We start from the raw sequence: 23401 nt of genomic DNA on the forward strand, positions 1-23401 counted from the left end.
CTCAGTCTTACACAAGTTGGGCAAGTGCTCTACCACTGGGCTACATCCCCAATCCCTTTTATTTTGAGACCAGGTCTCATTAAGTTGCTCACGCAGTCCTTGAACTTGTGATCCTCCTGCCTGGACCACCCAAGTGGGAGAGGTAGTAGGTCTTAAAGGTGTGCCCTTCTTCCAGCTGTCACGTGTCTTATACGTTCCTTAGCCTCAAATCTGTTCTGTTCTTGGACATCTGATCCTTTCCTCTGGAGAGCCTCTCTCTCTTTTTCAAGGACTCACTCTGTGCCCATTCCAGAGACAGTGTCTGTGTGGTTTCAACCACTCTCTACCCCCATGCTTCCGCCCCTGGCTTGTGATTCATGACAATTATATAGGGAGACCGTGAAATCAGAATGTACAGCTAGCATTATTGTTTTTGTTTTAAGAGTGGATTTTATTTCCTTCTTGTGTGTGCCAAAAGTGCAGATTTATTGGTGAAAAATCAAATGCACCGATCCCCTGAGGAACACATCGAGGTGGGTGTTCAGGATGGATGGAAATGTGTTAATGCACCAGAGTACCATTACTCTATACAATCAATTACCTTTAAAAGGGACTTCAATAATGCCTTTTATAAATACCACCAATCACATTTCTGGAACGCTCCATCATCTAAGCCATTTCTGAGATATTCCAACTGCGTTCGTCCTTGTCCGGGCTGCATTTCCTGCTTCTCTGCATGCCTATCTTTAAGCTAATCTTTGGATGCCAGACATTGTGAATTTTACCCTGGGTGGAGGGTGTATATTTTTGTATCTCTGTTAAGTATTCCTGATCTTTTTTCAGGGATACAGTTAATTAGAAATGGTGATCCTTCCAGGTCTTTCTTTTAAACCCTGTTCAGGGGACCAGAGGAGCATTGAAGTCTAAGGCCAGTTTTGCTCCGTGATGGAGGCAAATCCTTTCTAACCCATTACTGGAAGGCCTGAGGAAGGAGGTTTTCCTCTCTGAATAGAGGAAACAGGAACGAGTCCCAGCCCTGTGTGCTCTGCAGCGACTGTTCCTTCCAGTCTTTTCGGGAGGTCCTCCCTTCAGCCTTGAGTAACTGCCCTGCAGTCCTGCTGATCAGTACTGGGCTCAAGGGGTGTCTCAGGGGGCCCCTCTGCAAACTCCAGAGCCTTCTCTGAAGCTCTCCCTCCAGCCCTCGACCCTGTGAACTCCGGCTGCCTTGGTCTCCTCAGAACCTAGTCCCGTTTCCTCTGCTCAGGAGCCGAGGGCCCTGCCCGGGCTCCCCCCTCCCTCCCTCTGCTGCAGCTGGACCCGTGTGTCTCTAGGGAACAAGCGGGGCTGCTCCAACAGCTCACCTCCTTTGTCTCTCAAAGATGACTGTCCTTGTTTGCATGGTGGCCAGGGTTTGGGGAAACTCTTGGGTTCCATGCATTTTATCAGGCATTTCAATTTGGACCCGCAGTGGAAATCGAGTTTCTGTTATTCCCTGTTGGCTGGAAGTGGAAGCACTGGGTTGTAATTGCGAATCCCCCCATCTCTTTGAACTAGGCATCATTAAACATGTCTTCTAAAACATGTCACACATGGCAGGGTAACACGGAGACCCCGTTAGGATGTCCTTCTGCCCTGCAGTCCTTTCTTCCTGCACACCACCCCTGACCAGACAACAGCCATGGGTGCAGTAAGAACGTGCAGATGGAGGGAGAGAAAAGGGATGTAGAGGGGGTAGCATCTTCCAGGTGTCTGATGGCATCTCTGGAGCCTGACCCATTGTCAGTACTCTACTGCCTGCTGAATAACGGAATGATGCCCGCAGGCTTAACCTGATGGGTGGGTTCCTTCCTACCCCTCCTCCGATTCTCTACTATGTACAACACCACCCTGCGTCCTTCAGACACAGCTCTCACTAGCAGAGGATTGCTCTAGAGCCTTCCTGCTGGAGAGACAGATCTGAGTTGGGGGCAGGCAGCACGCCTCCCCAGACACTCCCCCTGCCTTGTGTCCGTCATTTCTTCCATCCTCCGTTCCTTCCTTACTGCGTCCTATTCCTAGGCTGATGTTGAGCTAATGTCCCTTAATCTGTTTTTGGAAGTAGATTTCTCCGATATTTATTTTTTATCATAACCCTGGTGACCCTGAACTTTCAGGAATGTGAACACCACTTTTAAACAACAACAACAACAACAAAACCTTCATCTGTTTCTTATGAACAATCTGTACTCTATTTTTATCCATCCCTAGGGTTGTTACTAACTAGAAAAAAAGGGAATTGGAGAGAGCCAGCTCAGGTTTGAAATTAGGAGAGAACCCAGGACTTTTATACGGCATTGCTCAGATGTGTTCAAAGAATACAGTGATCAATGAACAGCCCGACAGTTTTCAAATGTCTCCAACGTAAGAGTTTTTATTCTCGTTCTGCACTCAATTAGAGGTACCTACAACAGACTGCAGACAAAGATAATGAGGAAGGGCTCAATAGAAATGTTCAGAAAAACAATAACTCGGAGAATGGTCAGTCTTGATGATCTCAGACAAGGGACCAGGTCTTAATTTCAGTCCTCAACCTTGAGTGACAAAGTCCCTAATTCAGATGGGAAGGATACTTTAAAACGAGGCGGCGGGCTTGGATGGTTAAGTGCTCTGACTGCTGAACAGTTGGAAAATCCTATGACAATAATCTGTCAGGTCAGAACTTCTGGGTGTGACCATGTACCAGAAAATCCAGAAGAGTTTTGTGAAGACGGGGAACCCCCTGGGATGAACAATGGGGAGGAAAGGTGGGAACCCAGACGCTCCAACAGGTGGGGGAGTCGGGGAAGGAGAGGGGCGCGCGCTGGGCCTCTGCTACACACAGGGAAGGCTCGGGGGGAAGACGGCGGCCTTACCTCAGTGAGGGGCGCTTCATAGTGTCCAGTGGCGGAGGCTTGGGCTGCCTGGAGGGAATCCTGGCTCTCTTAAACCTAGTTGCCACTAGACTATTTTTTAAGGCTTCTCAGCGGTGGTCCTCAGCCCTTTGCTGCTGTGTGCCTTGGAGAGGACAGGGCGCGGCTGCTGGAGGTGGACAAGTGGCAGCGATGGCCGGCTGAGTCCTAGGCCTCGGGCCTCGGGCCTTCTCTGGGGAAGTGGAGGTTAGTGTTATTTAAGGGTTCGTGTTTTTGCTGTGGTGGGATCTACTCTGTCTGGAGTCTGGAGTTGACCTCGCAGGCACTATTCTTGAAAGAGATCTCAAAGGGTCGCCGCTGAGATGTGGGGTGCTGGTCCCCCTCCCCCCCCCTTGGGCTGGGGGTACGGCTTGGGATGGGATTCCTGGGACCTGGTGCCACGGGAAGAGTCATCCGAATCTGAAGACACCACCTCCTCCAGAGGCGGCCTCTTAGCAGGTTTCTTCTTCTTCCTTCTTGGGTTCTCCTGTTTGGGCTCTTTTAAATCCCCCGAGTCAGCTTCTTTCAGTGGGCAGAGGACGAAGGTAGATTCCCTGGCCTCTGCGTCTTTCCTGGACACAGAGAGAGAGAGAGAGAGAGAGAGAGAGAGAGAGAGAGAGAGAAAGGGGTTTAATCCAGCCCCACGGGGGCGTCCCAGCTCTTTCTCCTCTGGAACCAAGTCCTGGAGGCAAGTCCTGGGGGCTGAGCAAGTCCTCAGGCCTTTGTGGTCTGAGCCTCGTGGAGCTGCAGGATTGTCTGGGCTCATGGAGACGTTTGGACAGAGTCCTGACCAAGTCGGTGAAGGAAGAGCTGGCTCTGTCGCAGAAGCCTAGGCGTGCCGCCTCAGCACTGACCCTGTCTCCACCCAAGGGGACCAGCTTGGCCCCCTCACACCTGAACTGGAGAACCACAGAGATGGCCTTCCGTTGCCCTGGGTTTCTCTCAGGTCTTGATCCAGGGTGTGCCATCGGGAACACTTCCGGAAAGCCAACCATGATCTGACTGTTAATTGCATTTGATTGAAAAAACTTAGGCGCCACCATGAAGTCACGGAGCTAGACATATGATTTAGGAAATGTCCCAGACAAAGCCTCTTTGTCCAGAAGTGTTTGCCCTTCACTTGGGAAGACCATGACCTCATTCCAGCCATGGTACCATGGCTCCTTATTTCCAGAACTCAGCCTTTTTCAGGGTCTTCAGGGATGTCAGGGTACCCGCTGCCTGGCACTCAATCTTATTTTGTTCCCATGTCAGGATCAAGCACTTCGATCACCTGGTCCCCCTCCCTTCCCTCTGCGTAGTGTTTTGTTTTGCTTTTACTCTGAATAACTTTGGATCATGACTTCTTCCAATCCTTCTGGAAGAAGACAGGAAACAGAGAATAAACTGGGAAAAGATTTTTAGTTACTTCCCAAGAGAAATTCCACCATTCAAATCCCTCCTTCAAGAGTCCACGGCAGGTGATAATTTTCAAAGATTGGCTCAAAGACTCGGGAGAGAATTCCAGAGAGAGACTAAAACACTGGCCTGAGCCGTGGCAGTAGCCCGCTCCTCAGGAGGCCAGTGACAGACCCTGGAATCGCGCAGCACTCCCACATCCTGGTTACCACCCTGCTTTGTGAGATCCAAGACCTTACCCACCATTTCACCCTGAACTGCCCCCCTCCAGAGTGGACTCTCAATAGGTCTTTTTTACAGCCTTTCTCTACTTACCACGTAATGAGGGATGATCCCCTAGTCTAGTCTACAACCTGTAATCTTTCAGAAAGAAGACCAACAGGCATGGGAGCAGAGAGTTTTCTGGACATACTGAAAGCACCCATCAAATAAGGCTGTAGGGGAACCTACTTTCCCTGCCAGGGGGAGGAAGGAGGTACGAAGGAGGAGAGGAGGAAGAGAGACCAAGTATATAGCTTCCGTTGGGACTGGTCATGTGGATACGTTATGGGCCACCTGAAGAGTGGAATTTTAGATAGGCAATAATGAAACAAGATGTGTTAATGGAAAAATAAGCCAAGTATGTATTGCCAAGTGGGAAAGATGTTACAAAATGGGATACATACTATATTTTCACTTTTGTTATCAAGGTTGTGAATATGCAAGGGTGCCTGGAAACCTTGTGTCAAACTGTTAACTGACACTTTCTCCACCTTCAAAGAATTTTGTTGCAACTGTCATATATGATGAAAAAAATGAAAGCTTTCTGTTTTGAGGAAAAATAAGAATCAACATAGCAGAGAAAACACACCAAAATATAAATGGTCATGACTTTTGAAATGTGGGACTATGGATGGTTTCTGTACTCTTTCCATTCACCTTTAATTTATAAATGATATGAACTGTGTTTTTTTTCAGAATAAGAATAAAACAAGTTGGCATGATTAAGAACAAAAAAGAGTTTGGATCAAGGAAAAGTCTTTAGGTTAATCAGGCAGATATTGTTTGGGTTCTGTATGTCACTCTCCAGAATGATGCTGACCAAGTTCAAGACATTTTCTGAGGAGACGTCCCCTCTATGGGGTACAGGTGGGGAGCAGGGTAGGTGTGAATCTGATGTGAAAGCTCTTACCACCCTCGACCCATGCCCCTCACTCTGATGCCCAACTCACACCCACTCTGTGGAGAGGGGAAGGGCAGCCATGATCCCGACTTCCTGCTGGTGGACCTTCTCCATCAGCAAACCTGGGAAGGACCCGGGACTCAGTGGCTTTCTTTAGCTCAATCTCATATCAGAGTGGCAGTAAATTAGGTGCTATAGAGCTACAGAGCTGGTTGGGAAGGTTAAGTGTCCCTTATCTGAAATGCTTGGGACCAGAAGTGTTTCAGATTTAGAATTTAAAAAAAATTTTTTTTTGGAAAATTTATATACATAATGAAATAGCTTGGGGATAGGATCCAAGTCTCAATGCAAAATTCATTTGTGTTTCATATATACCTAATATAAGCCCAAGGTGATTTTATACCATATTTCTGATGTGCCTGCATTTTGACTGTGACCTCTCACATGAGGTTGGGTGTGGAATTTTCCACTCATAGTGTCATTTCAGTGCTCAAAAAGCTCATATTTTAGAGCATGTCATATTTTGGATAAGGGATGCTTGACCTGTAATAAGATAAATGGGCCAAACGTGTGTGCATGCTCCAGCTGGGGAGGGGACAGTGTTTGTTTTCCTTGGCTCTTCAGCAGGGGCTGGTCCCACTTCGGGGAAGAAAGCACTGAGCACCCACTCTGTACTCTCCTGAGGTCAAAACCCACCTCAATTGCTTGAGGAAGGCACCACCAGCTTGCCAGTATTCTAGCTTGCTCCCTGGGGCCCTCATTTCAACTCTGCCCTCAGTGTCTGTCAGCAAGGCTATCTCAGGACATAAAGAACAGGAAGACCTGTGAGGTAGACACCAAGCAGATGTCTGAGAAGGACCGGGAGGCCTCTGAGCTTCAACAATGAAGGGGAAGAAAATGAAGAGACAGACCATTGGCCCTGAGGGTCAGCGAATCTCTGTGATGTCGTCTGTTCTCTTGTCTCAAGTGTCAGGACACCCCGGCACACTTCCTGAGAGTAGCCAATGGCATTTGCCCCGTGGATAATGCATGACGCTTGCAGACAGGATTTATTGCTGAACTTCTTATTTCTCAAGACTTTGCTTTAGGATAGGAAATGGGGCTCCTAATCTGACCAGAAAGGAGAAAAGGAGCTAATGACAGACAGAGGCTTAATGACTGTTATGGTTTAGATATGAGGTGTCCCCTAAAAGCTCATGTGTGAGACAATGCAAGGATGTTCAGAGAGGAAATGATTGGGTTACAAGAGCTTTAACCCCATTGGTGCATTAGTCCCTTATAGGGACCAAGTAGGTGGTAACTGAGGGCAGACAGGGTGTGACTGGAGGAGGTAGGTCTCAGGGGGTGTTGTGCCTTTGGAAGTTTATATTTCGTCCCTGTGAGGAACACTCTCTCTCTGCTTCCTGATTGTCATGTCCTGAGCTGCCATGTCCCCCACACCCTTCCGCTGCAATGTTCTGCCTCATCCCAGACACCGAGCAATGGAGTTGACTGTCAATGGACTGAGACCTCTGAAACCTGGAGCCCCAAATAAACTTCTCCTCCAAAATCATTCTTTCAGGTCTTTTGGTCACAGCAGTGAAAAAACTGCCTAAAATATTGATTTCAAATGCACGTCTCCCTCCAAGGAAAAAGTTGTCAGGAGTGAGCAAGGGAGACAGAAGGAAGCGATTCGTCTCGTGTCAAGTCAGAGGCATTGCTGAACCTCAGGTTTCAATCAGTGACTTGATTTCACTCTGACAGGAGGACAATGTGAGGTCACACCACATGGAGTAAAGCAGGGAGCGAAACAACGTGGGAATTACCACTTCTATTGGCACATCCTCCCAAGTCCAAATGGCTACATGGAAAATTACTAAACTGCTCAAAAGAGAGAAAAGCAGGACTTGGGAAGCGACCATAGACCCAGCCAAACACATCTGAGCCCTGGGAGGGTTCTCCTCCTGCAGCCAAATTCACGACGAGGTCCCTAAGACAGTCAAGCAACAAGACAAGAAAGTTCCTCACCATCGGGATCTCAGGACCCAACAACTTCTTCCAGGTACCTGATGGTTTTTCTGGAGGACCCAGAAAATGACTGATCTTATTTGACTCTCCTGAGATCACATTGGGAATGTTAGTAGTTTTAAAAAGAGATCATGCTCCCTCTCTAAAGAGGGTCTTCTTAAGGAGGAGCCTTGCTCAAGTCTGGCTCTGCCAAGAACGAAGGGAGGATGGATTCCAGCGCCGCTGGAGGGATTTCCAGCCAGTTACGCAACATCAGGTGTGTGGACTGGGCTCAGGACTACCAGAACCCAAGCTGTGGACGGTCAACGCCTGCGGAGGCTGTTCCCTTCCGTGGGGAAAACTAGAAGCCAGAGCATGGAACTTACTCGGTGCTTTCCCCTGCAGCAGCCAGAGGCCACAGTCCCCTTATGTGAACAGGTCCCCAGGGGAGGCAGCCAGGGAAAGGAGTCCCCTGCCAAGTGAGGACAGGAGGACAGAGGATGCTAAATGGGGGGAATTTCCTCCTGTTCTGCTTGACATTTCCTGGGAGAAATTACATGGGTGTTCTCTAAATGAGGGAAGTTATGGATATGTTAGAGAATATATATATATATTTTGGCTCGGAAAAGATGACTGTGATGTCACAGCATGTAGAAGAAAGTTTAGGGACACTCCTGAGGGACAGAGGAAGGGAAGGGCAGTCACTTCCCTCCACTGAGACCCACTCTCAGGTGTGGCCTTGGCAAAAGAGGAAATGAGCGCCAGCCTCAAGTCATTTCACATTGTAGATATGGGTTTGTCAGTGATCTCCTCTGGGAACCAGTCACTGGAACGTGGCAAGAGGTGTAGCTTATTCTGCAAGCCAACCTTGCTAAGAGTCTTCAAGATAATTTCTTTTTTTTTTAAATATTTATTTATTTATTTATTTATTTATTTTAGTTTTCAGCAGACACAACATCTCTGTTTGTATGTGGTGCTGAGGATCGAACCCGGGCGCACGCATGCCAGGTGAGCGCGCTACCGCTTGAGCCACACCCCAGCCCCTCTTCAAGATAATTTCGGTGTCAGATCTTGAATCAAGAATGACAATTTGCATCAGCTTCGGCCATATCTGATCGATTTTGAACCCTTCACTCTCCAAATACTTTCATTCCTGAGTCAGAAATTGGAAGAGGGACCTGCAGGGAATATTGTCAGTCACCTACACCTGAAGGCCCCCAGGAGGAAGGAGAGGAGAGCCAGAAGACGGAGAGCTAGACATCAGGCATCCTAGTGCACACAGCTGTCTGGGGCCAAAGATCCCTGTCTTCGCTGCCCTAAACGGATGGTATACTTGATTCAATATTTTAAAATTAAATTTAGTTAAATGATGACTTGTTGGAGATGTTACCTATAATACATTTCTTTAATGGCCCATGAAGAAAGCACCAAGATTTTTTTTAATTGGCCTCATTAAAAGATGGCACATTTATAAAGTGAGAAAGAGCCCCCAGTGAAAGACCTATCACAAGGAAATTCCAGGGTAGATACAAATAAACCCTACATCTTTATTTTTGAGCTCAGCTCTGCCAGCCCTGATTATGGAAATGGACAGATTAAGCTCTGAACTTAGCAGGCTGAATGTGACCTCTGCTTAGGAGAATTAAATTCAGACTCTCTTAACACCCAGAAAGGCAGGTAGTGTGAAAAACAGTGGAAATTACAATGGGAGAGGAGGGAGTCAGTCAATGAATACATTCATTGTGTGAAGCCCCAGAAGTGAGAGTAGAAAATTAGCAGCTAAGGGCTTTCAATAAAGCCTTGGAAACATGGAAACAAATGCTTTTCTCAGCATAGAAAGAAATGAATTTTAATGAACAAATAGCAATTGAAAATGTTGGGTTTAGGGACAACAGCCCACACCTGGACATATCTATTCATATTTCTTCATAATGTACTATAATTTACATACCATATTCTTAAAAATATTTATTTTTTAGTTGTAGTTGCACATAATACCTTCATTATATTCATTTTTATGTGGTGCCAAGGATCAAACCCAGGGCCTCGCATGTGCTAGGCAAGCACTCTACTGCTGAGCCACAACCTCAACCCCACATACCATACCTTTTGAGTGAAGTTTTGAGACTAACACAAAATCCACTATTATTTTTAAAGGAAATGTGCTATCTAGACAAAGGATGAAGGAGTGTAGCATATATTCTCAATAATCATACTTAGGAAACATTCTCTGTGGAATTATGTAGCCCTGCAGGATCACCACTGGGTGCTGACACTAACATCTATTTGTTTTTTTGAGTTGTTCTTCAAATAGTCAGTGGGCATAGCCTGTGAGTCAGATTTGGAAATTGGGCTTCAGAGGCAGATAGAATGTGGCCTTGGCCTTCAAGGACTTCACATAGTTTATTATGGTTTGGATGGTGTTTGTTCCCCAAAGGTTCACATATGATGATGTTGAGGATGGTGGGACCTTTAAGAGGTGGGACTTAGTGGGAGGTGGCTAGGTCATTGGAGGATTGGCCCTAAAAAGAGACTAAATGTTGTTCTCATGGAGTGAGCTGGTTCTTGTGAGAGTGAGCGGTTATAAAAGAATAAGACTAGCCCCTCTCCAGTCTCTGGCTTCCTGTTTTACCCCATAATCTTTGTTATATGCACTCCCACTGGATGGTATCCACCAAGTTGTGATACAACCTTAGCGCTCTCACCAGAGGCCAAATGGATGGGGCCACCTGGTCTGAGCCTTTCAGTCTTCAAAACTGGGAGTTTAATAGACCTCTTTTTCTTTATAAATTACTTAGCTTTTAGGCAGTTTGTTGTAACAACAGAAAATGGACTAAGACATGATCCAACACAAGGGAAATTTTCTTTTTTTCTTTTGTTAGTGATGATTGAACCTAGGGACACGGAGCTATACCCCAGCCCTTTAGAAAATTTTTAAATTTTGAGGCAGGATCTCACTGAGTTACCCAAGCTAATCTCAAACTTGTTGTTCTTCTGCCTCAGCCTTCTGAGTAGCTGGGATTGCAGTTATGAGCCACTATGTCTAGCTATAAAAATTTTCTCTAATGAAAACCTCTACAGGGTGCAGTAGGATCACCTTACTGGGAGGGCTGGCTGCCAGGTTACTGAAGACGAGTGGAACACCTGAGCTCAATCTTGGAATTCCCCAGGTGGCCAAGGGTGTGGAGTACCGTTCCAGGGCAGGGAGATCCAGCTTACACAAAGACACAGAGACCTGAAAAGGCATGGTGTGTGTGTGTGGTTAGTGTGCCCCAGAGGAGGATTGGTTGAGGCTGGCTAGGGACAAGTGAGGCTAGGAAGGCAGGCTGGGTCACGGCAATGAAAGGCTAAGATAGGATAAGAAGGGGCATTCAGGGAGGGGGTGGATTTTTAAGTCAGGGAATCTTAAAAGCAGATTTGCATGTGAGGAAGATTACCCAGCTCAGTTCTCGTGGACAATGCCTGGGCTGGTGGCAAAACAAGGCTGGAAGAAATGCGAGCTCCTGACCTAACACAGAGAGCTGAAAAATACCTGCAATTTGAAACCACTAAAACCTGGAGACAGATGATGGAGACTTGGGGTGTGGTGGGTGAAGGACAAGTAGCAGCAAAGATGACCGGCATATTTCTGCTAGGACCCCTCCGACGGGTAGGTGGAAAGGCGAACTGAGACGAGGAAGGATGAGAGGGCAGCAGGTTTGTGGGGAACTACAATTTCGGTTTAGATGGCTCAATTTGCCATTCTGCACCCTTAAGTACAAATACCCATTGGGTGGCTGGATACAGTGCTTTTCCCACCATGCGCCAAACACCTACTTTATGCTAGACCCAGCAAGGGACATTCCTAACCCTTCTACCACCCCTAGCCGGACAAAGGCAGGACAAAGCTCAGAGGGGAAAAGCAATCTTCCCAGAGCACGAGCCAAATGATGGTGGGTGAGCGATGGGCCCAGTCTTAGTTTCCAATGTCCTTTCCCTGTCGCTAGCCACCACGAGTGTGCATTACAACCACGGGGGCACTCTCTAGAGACCCACTGGAGGTCCCCCTCTCAGGGCTTGGGGTCCTGATTCAAGAGCCCAGGGGAACAGCCTGGATTGGAGGAGACATGGGGTCCTTAGAGTAAGCAGAATCGCGGGAGCCACGTGGGTGAAGCCAGGCAGGGAGAAACTCAGAGAGAGTGATGGCGAGCTTCAAGACCAGCGAGCTAGGGAAGGAGGGAGTGGCCGGCTGTCACACAGGATCCCAAGAGCAAGCGCAGTCAAGCCTGGGAAGAGCTCATTGGCTTGGCCCCGGGAGAGGTCCTGAGTAGCTCTGTGAGAACTGTTTCTGCAGAGGGTTGGGGTGAAGCTGGTGCCCAAGGCGTAGGGAGGAACAGAAGGCAAGAGAGTGAGACACCAAGTCTGCCAGACTGCACAGACAGAGGCCGAGAAGGGAAGGAGCGTGCTGGACCACAGCCACGGGAGGCCTTTGTGTTTGAGTATGTGTGTGTGTGTGTGTGTGTGTGTGTGGGTGTGTGTATATGGTAGGGGAAAGCAAACCTGTTTTTTGAAGGGTGAAGCCTTCAATGGAGAGGAACTAAGGAAAGAAATCTAAGTATCCAGGGATGATGACCCATAGAGCCAGGATCCGAGGCAGTGGGATAGGCCACTGGAACCTGATAGATCAACTTCAGATGACAGGAGGGACGCCGATTCTTCAACATCTCGGGAAGAGGCAGGAATTCCCACAAAGGGCAGGCACGAGAAGGGGAGGGAGAGGATTTTTGACGGTTTCTATAATGAAGCTGAAGGTCAGGCCATCAAGACAATAAAGGCCGGCTCCCAAAGAAAGCCCGTGAACTCTAAGTAAAACTGGAAAGTGTTTCCACAGCCCTTGCGCAGAATCTACATTTATCTCTATTCATACACTTTTGACTCCAAGGTCATGGCTCTATGACTTCAACCTTGACACCCTTCTTGGCCCCACAGACTTGGGGTTGCTTTCCCCCCTGCTCTTTAGGCTATTTGTGTTAATTCCCCTGCTCTTTTCGCTCTTTGTGCTAATCCACCTCCACAGCTCTTAGAAATCCCACTGTCCTCAGCGGCTCTGGAGGCTGAGGTAGGAGGATTGCAAGTTCAAAGACAGCCTCCACAATTTAGGAGGCACTAAGCAACCTTGTCTCAAAAATAAATGAAATAAAAAAGTAACATTTGTTCACCCCAAATGTGCAGCTCCTGGAAACCACCACCCCTGCCCACCCTCTCACTGTAAGCCAGGGCCAGCCCCTCACTTCTGCCTTCCAACATGGGATAGGCAGCAGGTAACTGTCCCAAGAGCCTCCTCATGAGGAGGGCTTTAATTCCTGCCCCCCTGCCCCCCAAAAAAATGACGGGACCAAATGCCCTTCTGAAGGGCAGTGGAATCATGTGGAGTTTGAGATTAGAACCCAATGGAGGGCTGAGTCACAGAGAAGTATAACGCGGAAGGGACAGCTGTCACAGAACTACATTAAGTGGGCAGGCTGCCACTCTGGTTTTCTCCCCCATGTGCGGAAGCCATGGATTCCACCTACAAATAGGACAAGGGGCACAGATGTGAGCCAAGGGATGAAGGCTGGGCACACTTACCCTTTTGGATTTTCCTGAAGTGGGGGTGAAATTATATGAGAGCAAGAGAGAGCATATTTGTTTTGGCTGATCTTTATGAGTGCACTCCGAGGGCAGAATTCCTGCAACGACACCAAAAGTGTTCATTCAGTTTAAATCAGGAGAGTCCACAATTCAGAGATGATTTTATTCTACCCAACCCATGATAATAACTACCAGTCATTATCCTATTCAGGGTGACACTTAAGAGACAGCAGGTTAGATTCAGAGACTCCTTTGATGATTACTCACGGAATTAAACATTGTTGAATCGGCTCTGTCATTTCTCCACATTCTGGGTCAGTTGTCACATCTACCCACATAAGACATGGCACACACACGCGCATGTGCGCGCACACACACACACACACACACACTCTTTGTATAACCACCTTCCATTCTATCTTTTTTTCAGCCTTGGCCATCTCTATGACAATTGCAGCCACCACCCTTTGGCTGAATGCCCAACCTTCAATGTTGTGGGGTCTCCAAGGATCGCTGACAGCACTGACTCCAGTGTCCTTTCCCCTGAGCACGCCTCTCTGGACTTCAGGGACACTGGACCCTGTGGGTCAACTCCAAGGTGTCCCCCCGCCCCCAGGGCTCTGAAGCTGCTTCTCAAGGATCCTGGGCTAACTGCCTCATCTGGCCCCAAACCCTGGGGCATGCCTGGGGACATCTCCTCAGATGTCCTTTGATTTACTATTCCCAGAGAACCCTGTCATGACAAGGAATGCCAGCCCCTTCTCCATCCTGCCAGACTGCTCGACTTTCTCTAACAAAATGGTTTTGCACGGACTGGTGGGAAGACACCTTCTTCTTTTGTTAGTCGGACACAGCGCTCTGGTGTCTACTGGCTCTGACTATCTTCATCCCTTCCCTCAACCTTAACATTGGTTTCCCTTGCCCCATCTCCTGACGGAAATACCTCATGGTACAGTCAAGAATTTACTCGATATTTTAATTCTGTAGACGAAGCAGTTGGGCACAGTGCCTTAGTGTGCAAGCCATGGATCCAGATGTTTGGGTTGAAATGCCTGCTCCATCACTTACCAGATATGTGACTTCAGTTCTCTGATTCAGTTTCCTTATCTGAAAATGGGATGATAGTCCCTACACCTCACAGTGTGCTGAGGATTCAGCCACTCGCAACCCAGAGAGCATTTACATCACCCTAGGCACATAGCAAGGGCTTAATAAAGTTAGCCCTGTTATTTTGCTTTCTTCTCACCAATCTATTTCTCTTGCCAATCAATTTTTTAGGCTTGTTAAGTGGTCCACCAGGCAATGTCAGTTTTCATTAGGAATGTCATTCATTCAAGTACTTTTAAAAAACACCGTGAGAACCTTCTTTCCATTAGGGGCTACGTAGGAAGAGGGTATAAAGAGGAATAAGTCAGGGTTAGAAATTTGGTGAGGAAGCCAGCGTGGGAGAAGGGGGTCCAGTGGGAAGTCTCAGTCAGGTAAGTTTTTAGAGAAATATATCATTAAGGAAGGATTTCTTAAACAAAACACAGAGAAGGCAATTTATACAGGAGAGGATGCATACATCTGACCATATTAAAATTTAAAGCATCTGTATAAACAGAGATCCTAAAATTAAAAGACAAGCAATAGACTAGAAAAAAGAATACCGACAGTATGCATTACATCTGGAAGACAGAAAGGAACTCCACAGGTCAGATGGAAAACACAACACTTCACATATCTCTTAGGTAATGAAACCGAGGCTCAGAAAGGTGAAGCAACCTGCCCAGGTCAGGTATCCACTAGAAAGCACAGCAGAGGGTTCAGTGAATCCAAGCTTTTTAAAACACAGAGCCTATGTTCTCTCCACCCAGCTCCACTTGACCTCATATTCCTGCCATTCCCAGGGCGGGGGTTTCCTAGGCAGGGATAAGGCGGCGAATCAGGGGTGATATTCCTTGATGAGGGATGAAGGAAGAGGGGCATCCCTGCCTCTGACCCCCGCACTTTGGGATGCCTGTGGTTCACCAAGAGGGAGCCGTCCAGGAGAACCCAGCAAGAAATGCAGGGTTGGAGCTCAGGGTGAGAGCAGGGGCTACCATGCCTGGCCCAGAGAAGGTGTCCAAAGATCAAGGCTTATCCCAAGAGACCGGCCATGAGGTAGCAAAGGAGGACAGGACTGGGAGAAGCTTGGGAAATGCCCGAATCTGCAGGGCTTGCAGAGGAGAACAAGGTAGGAGGAGGAGGACGGGGAGGGGGGAGATAATGACACCCCAAGAACCCAGAGTGAGCCTGTCCAGCTGTCAGATGCAGAACAGAGTCTGGCCAGAGTCAAAAGATCATTCAGCGCCGTAGCAGGGTGGTCATGATTACCCCAGTGGGAACAGAGCTTTCCTGGCAGAATCCAAACCCAGGGTGTATCTAGGCAGAGACTTTCCCAAAACATCTGGCTAAGCCAGAAAAGGGTGAGGGGACGTCCAGGGTAAGGCCACTTTCTAGCAGGACAGTGATTTTCTAAACCAAAGTCTACTTACTCTACGGTTGTTACACTTTAAAACTGTGTAGAATTTTTCTGAGTTTGAATCTGGATTTGGAAGTGCTGTGACAATGGCAGGGACATAGAAATCAAATCCTTTGGGGATCACAATTTTGGCAAACACGTAATCTCCAACCTGTAGAGGAGAACAGATATCAGAGCAGATAATGTTTACAGATCTCACAGACAATGTTGATAGAAACTTGTGTCAAAATATCCCGCATGACTGGGAAGTACTGGGGCTAAAATTCAAATACCTTCTTTTCTTTTTCCTGTTAAGAATGCATTCCAGAATTCTCTGGATTCATTGGTGAGGCACACCTGGTCAGTTTATGGTCAGTTTGGGGAAGCCCCATTTTGGTAGGACTTTGCCAACTGACAAAGGTCCAGGGGACAGCCAGGAGGATGGTGGGAGTTCTGGAAACCACATGTTATGAGATTTGTTGAAGGAACCTGTTTGGGGTGCTTGACTTAAGAAATACACTTGGTGTCTCCTCGCATATCAGAAGAGCTGCCACTCAAAGCAAAGGAGCAGGTTTGGTCAATGTGGCTCCCAAGTGCACACTTGGAAGGCATGGATAAAAGTTCCACAGGTCACATGCAGCAGAAAGGGAACTTTGCAAAGGAGCACACAGACTGCTGGGCACTGACCAGTCATCAGGGGCAAAGTGCCTTGAGTGCACCATGGGTTTGGCCAGGGACATAGGAACAGACCTCCAAGGTAAAATGCTCTATTTCCTCCTGGCTCATATGATGCAAGAAATTGCACTTTGCAAGGCCTCCCCTTACCTTGGCCTCGGTGCCAGGACAGTGGCAGGAGGATGGGCCAGACACAGTATAGCCTTTACGAATTGATGAGCAGATGACAGCACATTAGTCTGACTCATCTGTGGAATGCACACTGGGGGCCACTGTGCATTACATCACAGTCTGATGTCAACTGACTACAATGTTAAGGAAGCACTGTCTCCTTCCTTGATATTACATACAATATAATGTCATCTTTTGCAGTTAGAGTGTCAAGAGCCACAGCGACTCCCTTCCCCCATCTATCTATCGTCTTGTCAATCGACAAGAGCCACAAGGTGCAATGTAAGTCAGTCTGCACAGTCCTGAGCTACACCAGTGGGAGCTGGCAGGTCAGAGTCACTAGCAAAGAAACTGCCAGGCCACAGGTTCCAGAAACAGAGGCCGCTGCTCTTCCCGCCCAAACATAAGGTCCCTGCCGGAGCCCATCTGGAATCGGCAAAGTGCTAAACAGTGCCTTGCTATCTTCTGTTATCTTACACGGCATGGATGGTGGGAAGGGTCCCAGGACAGAATGGAGCAGGTACCTGCAGCAGCGGGCAGGGCATGGCGCCTCCGATGGGAGTGATGAAGGAGGTGGGAACGACCTTGGTGTCTCCATACTTGAAGCCCACCAGTGCGTGGGTGGGGTTCAAGCACTTCTTCACAATCCCTGGAAGGAATCAAAGGCGGCATTATAGATATAAAGACAAGAGTGCCACCGAGTCACAGCACCTGGCTGCCTGCTTTCATCAGCATAGCCCTTTGATTTCTCTAGAAAATAATGTGAACGTGGTCTACCCGGCTGCGCCTTGTGGAGTGGCAAAGCGCATGCTCTGGGCTGGAGCTGGGAGACTGCAGGAGGCCTGTTCGTCCGTCGGTCGCCACAAGCTGCCTTCCAGCGATGGGATGCTAGCCCCAGAGACCATCTTCCCTCTGGACACCCCCTATTGCCCCATTCCCTTACTTGTTTATTTTAGCCCTGTTTTCTTCTCCAAAGATAGAAAAAAAGGTGTTACTAAATTGTGAAAGTATAAAGGAAACATGAACTCCACCTGAATCGGCTTCTCATCTGGTGTTAGAAAAATGAGAAGGTAACAAGGTGGAGAAGCTGGGACGGAGGCTGTGTGTCCCACAGAGCTGACATTACTTTTTTTCTTCCATATAAAACATCTGCTTATCTTTGCTGTAGATCATTTGCACGTAGACTTTGTGTTCTCACGACTTCTCCTTCTCCTTCTTCTTTGTTTTCTTCTTCTTTTTTGGTACCAGGAATTGAACTCAAGAGCCCTCAATCACTGAGCCACATCCCCAGCCCTATTTTGTATTTTATGTAGAGACAGGACAGGTCACACTGAGTTGCTTAGCACCTTGCTAAATTGCTAAGACCGGCTTTGAATTTGTGATCCTCCTGCCTCAGCCTCTGGAGCACTGGGATTTACAGCCGTGTACCATTGTACCCAGCTCATGACGTCTTTTTAGTTCCTTCAATTCTGTTTCTTTCTTTCTATAATATCAGTACATGTGGGTAAGTTTCTCACAATTATCTTCAAGACCAGCCTCACCAGGCTCCCCTGCTAGCTATAACCTGGGAGAGCCGGAGGACTCGGGGTTGGCCTCAGTCTCCATCTTATTAAGGAATTGCTACCAATTCTTGTGTTAGGACCAAGTTCAGCTCCAAGTTTGGGCCTCCCTTTCCTGCACTCTCTCTCTCTCTCTCCCCCCAATGCCAGAGAGCTGAGACTATGTCTCTTGGCTCTGAAATCCATCTGAGGACTGATTCAAGGAGCAAGCAGAAGAGCGTCCAGGCTTCTGGTCTTCCTTCTGGGGGAGGCCGTCTGGCCTAGGCATCTTCCTGGGTAGGAGTCAGCCTCTTAGCTCAGCCAGGAGCTGTCCTGTAGTCGGCTGGGGGAAGGGGAACACACCTCCATTGAGCTTCCCAGCAAACATGCTGTCCATGCCCAGTGGTCAGAGGATTGGTGAAACAGTCTAGGCCGTCAGTGTAAGTTGGTTCTTGGGTGAAAGTTGCATGCGTAGTTCTCCATCTTTTTTCCAAACAGGAGTCTCAGGCTGGAGAGTCCTGGCCCTCTTCTCCACTTCAATTCCACCCACACTCCCTTGTCATAGCCTCTTCCTTTAGTCTGGCGAGTCCCTTTGCCTGTGACTTCCGTTAAGCTGTGAATGTGACCACAGCTGCCTGCGCCCCAGAGAGTACTGCAGTGGCTGGATCTCCTCCGAGGGGCTCTCAGTGGACACTAGAACAGCGTGCTGTGCGCCGCCACCCTTAATCTAGGTGATGATCCCACAAAGGCTGTGGTAGGTCTTAATTCCAGTTGTAAAGGCAGGGAAGCTGAGGCGGAGGGAAACTGAGGGACCCTCTGTCATAGGACGAGAAGAGAGAAGGGGCCCAATCGGAATAAACCAAAGCTCAGGGTCTTCTGATGTAGACATCACACATGCCCCTGTTTTTTTTCCATTGTAACTTGTCCTGTGGCATCAAACAGAAATCCCCGAGCTTCCCCAAGTAAGGCACTTCTTGCCAGTGAACAACGAGGAGCGAGCCCCAGTCCCACCAGCCACGATTGGATGCGGTGTTGAAAGGCGTCTTGCCTGTCAGCCAGACAAGCCCTGACCACTTCCACTCTGCACCAGGAGTCGTTCCTCATCTAGGCAGTCCACCCCGAACACCCCTGGAACATGGAACTCTCCTGGGAGTCCCTGCCATGCCCTGGAGGGTGGCAGCAATAGCCAGCCGGCCCAGCTCTGCTCCAGTGTGACCTGGCCTCTAGGAAGGGGCACCCAGATCCGGCAGGTGCAATGCTGCCTTGGGCTGAGGGCGCATTTTCAAGCAGCTGTTCTTCGCTGAATGTGTTTAGGAGGTTGGGAGTAACAGCTTCCAGAAAGGGGTTCACCCATGGGTGCCATGTCTGTGCCCTACATCACTCTGTTGTCCTTCTCTTTTGCAGGAGGGAAAGTAGCAACTCACAGTGACCAGGTGGACTAATGAGGGCAGATGGACATCATGTGCCTTCAGGTGCAATGTCACCTGAATAAGGTCACTCAGGTAACATTCTGACCAAGAACATACACACTGAATCCAATCTAGTCCAAAGTGAGGAACATGTCATGAAATAATTGGCCTTACTCTTCAGTAACGTCACTATCATCATGAGTGACAGAAAAAGCTAAATAATGACTCTAGATTAAAGAGGACTAAAGAGACGTGTTAACTAAATGCAATATGGGATTCTGGATTGGATCTGCACTGAGAAAAAAAATGATATAAAAGCCATTTTTGGGACAGTTAGTGAAGTCAAAAATCTGTAGATTAAAGGACTATAATAGTGTTAAATTTCCTTGTACTTGAGAAACATATACTGATGTATCAACGGCAAAGGGGCATGATAAGTGTTGCCCAACCTCTAATAGTTCAGCATGAATGATATGTGGGTGTGATGTGTACGTGTGGAGGGGAAAGAGAGATGAGACAGAGAGAATAAATAAAAGTATGTGATTAAATGTGATCAAATGTTAAAAATTTGTAAATCTAGGTAAAGCACACACAGGAGTTCTCTGTATTTTTTTCTTGCAACTATTTTATATAAGCTTGAAATTATTTTCTATAAAAACTAACTCTATCAAGGTAAAGTTGAAATTTCCCATTAAAGATTACTTGACTTTGGAGAGGAGAGGACACAAAAGTTCATCCAGCTCTCCCACACACTGTCATTTAATTTGGCAGTCAGTGTTTTCTATCTAGTCACTAGTTAGAAAATTACTAGTTATATGACTAAATTCAAATATTTTACCCCAACTTATTTAAATTTGATCACAGCTGCAAATTTAAAATTCCCAATTAGCCAGATCCCATGTAGCTATTAAGAGCAAATGATCTCTAATTACGCATTTTTAAAAAATTGCCAACAGGTGGGGTGCAGTGTCACACGCTGTCATCCCAGACACTTTCGAGGCTGAGTCAGGAGGAATGCAAGTTCAAGGCCAGCCTGGGCAACTTAGCAAGACCCTATCTTAAAATAAAAAGGACTAGGGGTGTGGTCCGTGACAGAGACCCTTGGGTTCAATCTCTAGTTTCACACACACACACAAAGATTAAATAAAATAAGATAAAATGCCAGTGTGACCTTTGGTTTTGCGTGTGACTGTGGTCTTGGCCGGTCTCTCTGACCCTCTTAGTAGGTCTTTCACACCCCCACCCACTGCTGGGCTGCAGTTGCTCATTTCTTTCAGGAACCACATCCGCCCAGGAAAGCTGGGCAGACCCCTGAGGTGCAGCCACGCGGCTGCTGGCTCCTCCCCTCTAGTTTGCTCTTTCCCCAACTCTCCATGCTTGCTCCAGCCTCCAGACTGTCTTCCTCAGAGGATTTCATGGCGTGCCCTCCTCCTTTGAGTCCTTATCCTGTGTCACCTTCCCCAAGAGCTCTTCGGTGTGCAGGGCTAAGCACATATTTAGAACTCTCAACCCCCCTGTGGCCTGATCTTTCTCTGCGGGCACTGTATCTTGACATGCAACCCGCCTGTAACTTGTTCCGTTGCTTGTCTGTCTCCCACCGTAAGATATAAATAACCTCCAGAAAGGCAAGGATTTTCATGTGTTTGCTTACTGTATCAGACCAGCACTTTCAGAATATTGTGCAATAGAACATAGTAGGTATATAATAAAAATATGTTTGCTAAGCAAATGAGAGTTAAAATAAATACACTTTTCTGGCTATCCCCCACCCCCACCCCAATGTGATGAGAAAACCCATCACTGTTTCACTTAAGAATACCTTAGTGGTCTCTAGTGCCAAATTATTTAACAAAAGAGTCTCACAAAAAATAAATAAATAAGTAAAAAGCAAGCCTACCTGGAAAATAAAAGCCATTTTCATCACATCTTGCAATAACCTTCTGGCCTTTCAGGGGATCTACTTTTTTTGGTTTGGTTTTCTTTGTAGGATTTCCTTGAGGTTTCTGTTGTTGAAAAAGACCAACAGTAGTCATTAAAGAGAAAAAGTCAGTATAGAGAGTAAAAATCCTAAGTCTCACGTCACCTGGGATTCTTTCCTGAGCACAGCACTATTGAAGAATTACCAAACCTACATAAGCTATATACTCACTTTGGAATACCTTCTGTTCTATATTAATTAAAAATCACCCTCTTGGGAAGTGTACTATCTATCTTCCCCAATATCTATACTTAGCTCCAGGTGAAAGGAGAATTGACTAACCAACTGAAGAAAAGGGAAATACAGAAAAAAAAACTTATATGCAACTAGAATTCCAGAAAATCTATGATAGTCTTAAAGCTGGGGACCAAAGACTACCTAGAAACAGGACTCGTACCATCACCTTCGTAGAATTGTGGGAGGTGAATGGGTTCTTTAACAGAAAAGTCAATCCTCAGTTAGCAACTTGGAGACAAGCATGAAAGCACAGTGATTAGAAATATAATACCTCATCCCACCCCTTCAGGACAAAGAAAAACTCTTATAAATCACCTACACACAAAGAGGAGAGAAATGCATGGGTTGAGATTGGCTAATGAATGGATTGCCCTTGTTCTCATAGCTCCTGGTGGGGCAAGCGTGGATACTAGAAGGAATAGGAGGTCCTTTCAATGTCCCTAGAGAAAGGAACTTTCAACCTGGTATTCTAAACCCCAGAAAGCTGTCAATCAAATTAAATGACAAGGTAAAGATATTGCTAGTCATGCCCGTAAGCACAAACTCCCTCCCATTCATCCTATGTTAGTAAGTTATTTGAAAATGTACTCCAGCAAAATGAAGGCATGAAGAAAGAGAAACACAAAATCCAGGAAGTGGTAGGATTCATCCCAAGGGAACAAGAAAGGGAAATCTCAGAATGATAGCTTTCTGCAGGTCATAGACATCAGGAAGTCTCCCAGGAAAAAGAGGACATAGAAATCCTAGAAAAACACACATACATCTATAAAAGCAGGCCTGTCTATCTATCGAAAATAAACAGAAAGTAATGACTCAAACATAGGCAAAATTGTGGCATCATTTTGAATACTAAGGGATAAAAGGTAAAGAAATTTATTTTCTTGATGCTGTTAACATTCTTTAATTGGTTGACATATCAAATAAGACTTCAAGAGGGCCATGTACCACTAAACTGTGATTTGTACCAGTTTTGAACAACAGTTATGCATATATCATAATGATGCAAACACTGTTTAATGGTTTTTAAAACAACCTTAAAATTTACAGTGAGCCTTTGGGAAGAGCATAATACTGACAATACCCTGGTCTAAAAGTAGCTCTTGGAAGGTGCAATTGAAAGAAGAAAGAAAAATCACTGGCATCGAGATCTCTACCATGTGGATTCAGGAATTGAAGATTATGAAACTTAATGAATCTAAAAAGATAGGCTTAAATATATTAAGTAAAACATTTCAAATACAACTAACAATGTTGGGAGAGGGACTGACAAGGGTAAATTATCACTTTTTTCATACAGAGGCATAAAATATTGTTTAAATATGATTAATCATGAAATAGAGGCATAAAAAGAGTTTGAAGAGAAGAACTAAAAACAAATATGCCATAGAAGTTGCTTCTGGGAAGTAGGATTGAGATGGCAGGGACACTGTTATCATTAGCAAGAGCTCTTCTATGCATTTGAGTTGTTATGAAATAAATACTATGATAAAAATTAAAGATTAATCTGGAAGTCTCAGGAAATAGCTGGAGGAGATGATGCCTTTCGTCTCTCTATGAATGAATCAAATTCCAGGACTTACTCATGAAGTGCACACGTGCAGGAAAGACTCAAAGCAACAAGGCCCAGGATTCAAGAATTGAGCTAAAGTTTATACCATTGTCCAAGTCCCAGACTGACAGAATGAACCCCGAATAAGGCAAGCATGGGGTGGACTAAATGGAAACAGCACCCAGCTTTTTAAAACGGAAATGACATGGGAACCACTACTATGGAACTCTAACCCTAACCAAGTTAGATGGAAACAAACAAACTAACTCAGCCTTCTCCAGAAAACTGAAATCTAGACTC

General features: G+C 46.6%; 1 protein-coding gene across 1 annotated transcript in view; it reads right to left on the reverse strand.

Moving 5' to 3' along the window:
* Nucleotides 1–2461: 2461 nt before the first annotated feature.
* Nucleotides 2462–23401, reverse strand: part of Vwa3b (von Willebrand factor A domain containing 3B) — a 187079-nt gene continuing 166139 nt past the window's right edge. The window contains exons 23-28 of the mRNA XM_026379299.2: nucleotides 21235–21340; nucleotides 16915–17039; nucleotides 15579–15716; nucleotides 13060–13160; nucleotides 3299–3478; nucleotides 2462–3099 (exon numbers count right to left, since the gene is read on the reverse strand). Of these exons, the coding sequence (XP_026235084.2) occupies nucleotides 3075–3099; nucleotides 3299–3478; nucleotides 13060–13160; nucleotides 15579–15716; nucleotides 16915–17039; nucleotides 21235–21340 (675 nt within the window). The 3' untranslated portion in view covers nucleotides 2462–3074. The remainder of the gene's footprint in view (nucleotides 3100–3298; nucleotides 3479–13059; nucleotides 13161–15578; nucleotides 15717–16914; nucleotides 17040–21234; nucleotides 21341–23401) is intronic.

This window comes from Urocitellus parryii, chromosome 12, assembly GCF_045843805.1.
Source record: "Urocitellus parryii isolate mUroPar1 chromosome 12, mUroPar1.hap1, whole genome shotgun sequence".
In the NCBI taxonomy this organism is placed as follows: Eukaryota; Metazoa; Chordata; class Mammalia; order Rodentia; family Sciuridae; genus Urocitellus; species Urocitellus parryii.